This window comes from Eucalyptus grandis, chromosome 2, assembly GCF_016545825.1.
Source record: "Eucalyptus grandis isolate ANBG69807.140 chromosome 2, ASM1654582v1, whole genome shotgun sequence".
NCBI lineage: Eukaryota > Viridiplantae > Streptophyta > Magnoliopsida > Myrtales > Myrtaceae > Eucalyptus > Eucalyptus grandis.
In genome coordinates, this window is record NC_052613.1 from 7474367 (window position 1) to 7482331 (window position 7965).

General features: G+C 39.1%; 1 protein-coding gene across 1 annotated transcript; it reads left to right on the forward strand.

Annotated features, from left to right (window-relative positions):
* The first annotated feature begins 582 nt into the window (after positions 1 to 582).
* LOC104420546 lies at positions 583 to 5239 on the forward strand. The gene is given in 4 exon segments (XM_010032371.3): positions 583 to 2128; positions 2130 to 2289; positions 2808 to 3232; positions 4357 to 5239. Coding segments are annotated over 4 exon segments (2100 nt in total). The 5' UTR covers positions 583 to 1408; the 3' UTR covers positions 5152 to 5239.
* The last annotated feature ends 2726 nt before the right edge of the window (positions 5240 to 7965 follow it).

Below are 7965 nucleotides of genomic sequence, written 5' to 3' on the forward strand. Positions count from 1 at the left end.
ATGATCGGCCACTTAAAGAAGAAGAATAAGAGAAAGAAAAAGAAAAGGAAAAAATGAAAAAGTAATAAAATTATTTAAAAATTAAAAGAAAATGATTTGGAGTAAAAATTTTAAACACCGTATCAAACGCTTGATTTATTTCAAAATTAGAAATTTTGAACAATTACCAAACAATTTAAAATTCTTATAAATTATTCTAGGAACAGAATAAAAAATAATTATTTATGATCATAAATTATTTTCGAAAATATAATTGTTAGGAAATGCATTCTTAGCATTATTATTGGTCGGAAACCTTGATGGAATCAATTTTGAATGCGGACTAATGAAACTCGGTACTTTTGTACGAGATAAAGCGAAAAAAAGTTGGGGCCACAATTAGATTCAAGCTCAAGTTTGTCGGTTTTTTTAGGAGAATTAGTAACTACAGCATGAGCGTAATTTTCAGGAATCAAAAAGGACCATTGAATTTTCAACCAAGAATTGAATTTTCTCCCCCTTTGGGTTTTTTGAAATTCTCATTAATTGCCCTCGTCTTGTCTTGTTGTGACTTGTAAGACAGCCCTTCGACTTCTTCGTACGACCACCTCTCTCTCTCTCTCTCTCTAGATAACGAAGCATTCCACTTCCTCCTTCTTCCTCCTGCAAGAAAATACCAACCCGGCATTGCGATCGCGCCGCGTCTGCTCCCGCCGGATTCGCCGCGTCGGGGCTCGGCTCTGGCGAAGTGGGGGCCTCTCCCGAGACCAACTCCGGCGGAAAGCGACGAGCTTTTCGCCTTCCCATTGCGGTTTGTCTGGTGGGTCGTGCTGGGTCGTCTTGTCGCCTTCCCTTTTTTCGATCCATTGGGACGTCAAATCGGCAAAGTTTCGATCTTTCTCTGTTGGGTTGTCTAGAAAGACGAGCCGGAGCTGCGCCCGAGTAGTGGGTGTGCTCGAGGGATCGTCTCGAGGAGCTATATGCCTATGCTGGTGGTTTCAATCGGTGCATTCGTTTGATTTTTTATACCGATTCTGTATTGTGTAATTATCGCCTCGGCCGTTTGATTATTCCCCAATTGATGTTAGGCATTGATATAAGGAGGCTTCTCAATCTCCAGGCTTTTTCGTGTTGTGGGTTATCTTGATAGTTGAGTATTGCATTGTGTTATTTCATTGAAAGGGTCGCATTTATCGGTTGTATCCAAACCGGGGAATGAGCAAGTTACTGTTTTTGATGGTTGATTTAGGTATCTATTCCTCCAGGGAAAGAGGGTTTTGGCCCTGAGGGTGGAAAAGCTATCTCTTTTCCTTCAGGTTTCATGGAAATATGTGAGTGTAGCAACTTCTTGGTAAGCACTCAGGCAAAAGGGAGAATCGGTTTGGTTGAATTTGGGTAGTTTCATTCGCCGTGGTAGGGAAAGCCCAGAATGGATTTCTGGGTATTTGTAGCGGCGGCTGGTGCCGGTTGCTTGACTAAGTATTTGAAGAACACTCCGAATGGTAGGGAATTGCCGGCAGACCTTTGTTCGAGCTGCAAGGACCCCGAATCTCAGAAGTATCTCGTTCGCAGATTAGCACGGGGAAAGAAATTAGCCAGAGATGCTTCTAATTCTATGGAAAGGTTAGAATTTGTGGGCAGAGAAAGTTTAGATGCTTCTTCTGCTGCAGAAGAGGCTTCTGGATCGAGGGTATATGATCCAAAAAGTGACGGAAATTCAGAGGAGTGCATACTCTCTATATCAACTTTGCCTACTGAGATGTCAAGTAGTGAGACTTATACAAGGAATGAGAATGAGAGTGATGCTGGTTGTAGTGACTGTAGTGGCTCAAATGATATGTTGGCTGGACCATCTGAAGGAGATATTGTTACTTATTGTGGCTTTGCTAGGAGTAAGAGCCTTAATAGATATAAATATACGCGCGGGCGACTAGTTAAGCCATTGAGTTCCTTGGAAAGTTGCCTCATGGCTCAGTTATACAACCATCACGCTGAAATGGAAGATTATTGGCATGGTTCCCCTCAGTCACCAACCTCTCCCATCGTAAGGCCATTGCTGGTCACTGATGGGAGCCGCATCATCAGCCGACTCGGTGATGGGTTTTCCGGAGTGCAGTCTGCAACGGAGGTAGATAAATTACAGAAGAAAGCCAAGTCAGAAAAGAACAGAAGCGTGGTTGGCGTACCCCCGTTACCGAAACTCACCGCTTTGCATTTCAGGAAGCAAATGCAAAGTACATCAGGGAAAGACAAGAGGTCGGGAAGCTCTATCAGAATGTTTACTGGGCAAAAGCTTTCTTCCTGAACATGGTACTTCTTTAATTCAATAAACATTCTTAGAAAGTGCCTCTTCTTTCTCATAATACTGATGATTGAATTTGTTACATACTCTTGGGCATTGTCTGCACTGCATTTTGTGTAATGTTCATTGCCGTTGCTTGTTTGAGAGGGAAGGAATTAAAAGAAACCACGTGTATGGAATCAGTCCCTAAAATGAGGCAAGTAGTTGATGTTTGTGACCTCTAAATAATATTTTTGGATTCATTTATGACTTTTATCAACTTGTAATGCTGAGTTTGTCTAGCTAAGAATGGTGCACAAACGAATTGCTATTGAGAATCTGTTGTAATTCAACTGTTAAAACATTAACAACCCCAGTCCTTTCACTTTTTATTTGAGTTCATTTTTCGAGTTTGTAATATCTGGCAGACACAGAAGTTCCGTGCTCCATACTTTGGAGAAAGGTGGTATTCTGCAATTTATGAGCTAAAATTGCGATATCTCCTCCGAACTTGCAATGTGGATTAAAACTGTTTTCCTATTTCTAGGGTCATTGCATGGGTCCATTCTCTTCTGCCTTGGAATTTCTATTGGCGTCATGTCTTCCATTATAGCCAATCAAAAGGAAATTGAGAAATTGAAGGATTTGTTGAAGCAAACAGAGAACTTGGTTCAGGACCTACAGGAGGAACTTGAGATGAAAGATTCACTTACTGTGAAGGAACTAGCCAGTGAGAATTATGAATCTCAGGATACGCATATTGACTCCTTACGAGACACTGCTCCAACACCATTCTCCCTTGAACACTCTGTGATTGATCGAAGAGTTTGTACTAAAGAATCATATAGTCCTAAGGTAGAAGAGACTCCAGATAGTATGAGCAAAATTGAAGCTGAACTTGAAGCTGAACTTGAGAGGCTGGGGCTGAACATGAACATAGCTGGATTGGAAAGGAGATTGTCCAGTGCCGAGGTAATGATATTTTACCATTGTAATCCTGCAGATGGTATTTCTTTAGATTTTTTCTACTTGACCTGATGTTGAATGTAAGTAACAATGCTAAACACCTTCTTATCTGTTTTTCAGATAATTTTGCTGTTATCTGACAGTCTAACAGCTATGTACAAACACTTGTATTAGATCTTGACTGAGCCCTTAGTAAGTGTGGAATTTTCTGTGGGGGAATAACAATTTGGTAGATGATTTGGGTGAGATGGAGAAGGTACTTTGCTAATTTTACGATAAAAAACCTATCTGTGATAATCGTTTAAACCTTTATATAGGATTAAAATCCTTCTTGATCCTGATTGAAGTGGATTTCAACCTTGCAGACAAAAAAAATACGATATGGAAATTTCATGTTCATTCGCAGTAGAGATCTTTAGTTCATAACCTTTCACTGACTCAGGCAATAGATTTGCAGGACTTAAGCTTCACTGTTGTCACATAATTCTGCATGTGCAATCTTTGGGATGCAATTCATATGATCATAGGGTTCATGAAGTTCTATTACTTCCTCATAACTTTTCATATGTAACAATCTCAACAAAGTGTCGATAAATGGCATTCGTTATTCAACTATTGTTGGTTTCCTATTTATTGTGCCTCTTGCTTTCAAGAATACAAGCAACTCAAAGGATGTCCAAGGTACAACATGCTTGGAATTCATTTCATATGTTTCTCTGTCACATAGCTTAGGGGTGAGATCTGGTGAACATTGGTGCCCTCATCTCACTGCTAAAAGTGTTTTGCGGAGCTGATGAGGGTTTCTCGTGGTACCTGGTTGTGGCTTGGAATTGTTTAATTTGGAGACTCCTTTTGATACAGTTACGCGACAATGTCTTTGTTTGTGTGTTAGATAGGCCGATAATTGGGATTGTGTATCAGCCCTTTGAGTCTTTGGATTGTTGCAACTTCAGGGCGTCCATTGCACTGTTGAAAATTTTTAGCATACTGGCATCCATATTATCATTGCCAAGGCACCCCTTTAGTGCTGTTTGCATATCCCTTTGTCTGGTGATGGAATGGCATGGAATTGATCTTATTGAAACTTTTGATCATATACTTCATTTTTAACGGATGTTTGACTAATGCAGCTTGAGGACTTGGGGGAGCATTTTGCCCAAGGCGAGTTGAGAACCGGTATAGATTGTGCACAAGCTTTTGCAAAAGAGGATGCGAATGAATCAAGCAGCACCTCTACAACTCACTCTGCAAACTATGCAGTTTCGCCAACAGAGCTGACCCTTCGCTTGCATGAAGTCATCCAGTCAAGACTTGAAAACCGCATTCAGGAGCTTGAGTTAGCCCTAGAGAACAGCCAGAGGAAGGTACGGCTCATGGAATCGGCACACAAAAGTTACAGAAGCCCAAAGACGAACAACCACCAACTAGCTTCCTCTCTCCATGGTACTCCTGTACATGGAGACAGCAATGCTGTGGCGCGGCCCCAGCCTCTTATCATGAGCTTAGCGGGTGAAGCTCTCAGTGCTTATGACGAGGCTTGTGAAGAATTAATGAAGTTCGACTCCTCTGAAGAGGATTCGCCGTCGGGCCTCTATGAGATCAATCATCAAGACATCTCTAAGATTATAAAGCAGGATGAGGTCCGGGATCAGAACGCTGAGGAGAATGGGTTCATTCAAAAGCTTACGCCAAATGGACAGGACGAATCTGTGGAAACTTTATCTCGTGAAGAGAAGCTAACGAACGGGCATCTTTCAAGGTACCAGGAAATCGACAGTTTTGGGATGGCGGGCGACGAAAGCAGCGACGCCGACGACGAGAAAGAGAAGATGTTAATAAGACAGATAGTGGAAAGGACGAAGAAAGGCCGCCCCGTCGTTTTAAAGGCGCAAACACTGTTGTTTTCGGATGACAATGATGACTAATGAAGTGAGTTTGATTTCTGTAGTGCAGAGCAATTGATCATATGTAGGAATAGCAGATTCTCATGCAGTAGCTCTTGAGTTTAATTCATCCCGCCGGTTGATTCTTTCTTCAACCACCTCACGTCTCGACCGGCCGGCCGGCGACTTTTCTCCGGCTGCAGTGCAAGCTGCCGTGATTTGAAAACTAAAAGCAAACGGGTTGACGCGCTACGATGGTGAATTCGGTAGTGCGGCACCTAGTCAACGTTGGAACTCAAGATAGATTTCCCATTCAATCCATGGATTACAAATTTACAACAGATGTATTGTGAAAGGATTAGTGACCTAGAAATTTCAAATGTGATGGTGAAGGGCTGTAGCAATCTAGGGCTTTCATCTTTTCGTGAAAAATGTTGTGTTTCTAGAAAGTATTTTTTTCAAGAAGTTATTTTCCTAAAAATTAAAATATTTTTTATGTTTAGCTAAAATCTGAAATTGAAGTGGAAAATATTTCAGTATGTTTGATTTTCCTCCTTACACTTTTTTTGATTTTTATATATATTTTTTTTTTGTATTTTATTTTTTTTTAAAATTCAAAATTTTACTTTCTTTCCTTTTCTTTTTTTTTTCTCGGTCAATCATCGGTGAGCATCGCCGATGTACAAGACCCAAGCCTCATTGCCCTCTAGCAACGCTCGAGCATCATCGATGTGCGAGACCCGAGCCTTGCCATCCTCTAGCCGAGGTCTCTGGCAACAACCAGTTGGAGAAGAAAAATGAAAGGGAAAAAATAAAAATAATTAAAATTTTGAATTTAAAAAAGAAAATAAAAATAATTAAAAGGAAGATTTTTAAAAAGGGTCCAAAATGGAGTCATTTTCTTAAAAAATGATCTAAAATGGACAACCTAGGATATTTTTGTCCAAGAATAATTTCTCTTTAATCTTTCTTTCTTCCTTCATCTTCCTCACACCTCCTCTTTCGCTCTACATTAGGCTCCCCACCAGCAAGCTCATGAGCTTCACGTTGTCATGTAGACTATCGTCAATCTTAGTGATGAGACGTCAAATTGGAGTTATTTGCTACTAGCCACCTTCTCAAACAATAAAATCCTCAAGTTCCTCAAGATGCATTAGACCTCGGCTCGCTCGAGCTCAATCTAAGGCTTGAATCAACCTCCATCTGAAAAGGAAGAAACTAGAATTTCCATTGAGGGCAGTGGTTAATGAGGTCGAGAGCTTGAATAGGATTTGTCAATGGCGGCAATGGGACAATTGAATCCAACAGCTTCAACAGTTAATGATGTGAGATGGATTGATGATCAATATGAGGATGTGGTATCGATTAGGAGAAGAGCTAGGTCAATGACAATGACAATTGACAAGAGTGTGAGTGGGTGTCTCCACACTTGGAATTATTGAAAGGAGCCATTGGTATTGCAAAGGGGAAGGGGATCTTTGAAAGATTGAATTACGCAAGAGAGGCAAAATCGAATTTGAAATTGATGAGTCAAAACGGTTGTGAAGGTTGAAATAGTTGTCTGCTGTTACAACATTATTCTTTGCGTGAAATTGTTGATCACCAAGAGTTAATTGAGTAGAGGCATTGGTTAGTCAAGCAAGATGATTTGCCGATGCTTGTATAGTGCTGCTTCTGTTGTTGGCGAGCAAGACCAAAAACAGAGTAATAAATTGCAATTGATACACTCTCAAGTCTGGCAAAAGCAGATTCATATTATGGCTTTAAGATAAGAATTTACGATGAATGTAGAATAAATATAACCTATTACTGTAAAGCTCGTTTCAGCTTTTCATTAAAATGCCTACAAACCATTTCAAGGAACAAAAAATTTTTCAACAAGTTAGAGTATGTTATAATGGCTTGTGCTGAAGAAAAGCCACTCCTGTTCATACGACAAGGTGATAGAGAGATAGAAGGTTTAATGATAACGTGTTGAAGGTGGAGGCATGAGGAAGATGAAGAAAGAAAAAATATAAAAAATAAATGTTCTTGGACAAGAATACCCTTGAATGTTAATCAGATTAAAATTTTGGGTCATTATTTGAAAACGAATTAGCCACTTTAGATCCTTATTTAAAATACTATCTACTTTGGACTTTATTTTGAGAAAAAAAAAGTCTTTACTTCATATCTTTATCTGAAATTTTTCCTAATTAATACGGATTCGTATCTTTATTTGAAATTTTCCCTAATTAATACGGATAGTGAAAGAAAGAATAGAGAAAGCAGAAGATTTTTTTCCAATTTTGATGATGTTTTTTCTATTTACGGAAAATGTTTTCCTTAATTAGCTCATAATCCGTAAAACAAACTAAAAAATTATTTTCTTAAATCGTAAAGCCTAAATACAAAATGATGCATATGTATAAGAGGTGTAAACTTTAAGCCGACGCAAATTTCCTTGGTCCTCAGAAAAATCATAATATACAGAAATATTTTCCATAAAAATCATTTTTCAATAAAAAAGGATTATGAAAAAGATTTTCTTATTGTCCAAAGAAAATTTCATTTTCCTAAATCTTGAAAAAACACTTTCCATAAAACAATTAATTTTCCTTCATCCAAATATGAAAAGTTCAAAAACAATTTTCCTTTAAACAAAAGAACCTTAAACCCGGACATTAAGATCGTAATTTACGATTTTAAAAAAGTATTCCATGAGCCCAACTCTTATATATTACCTCATGATTAAAGAAAAAGTGGCTCAAAAATCATAATTTACTCAAAGTGAGTCTCGTTCACGGAAAGAACAATCGAAGGTAGTTGAGGACGATGGGAGAAGCCCACCCACCCCATTTTTCTACGACAGAGAAA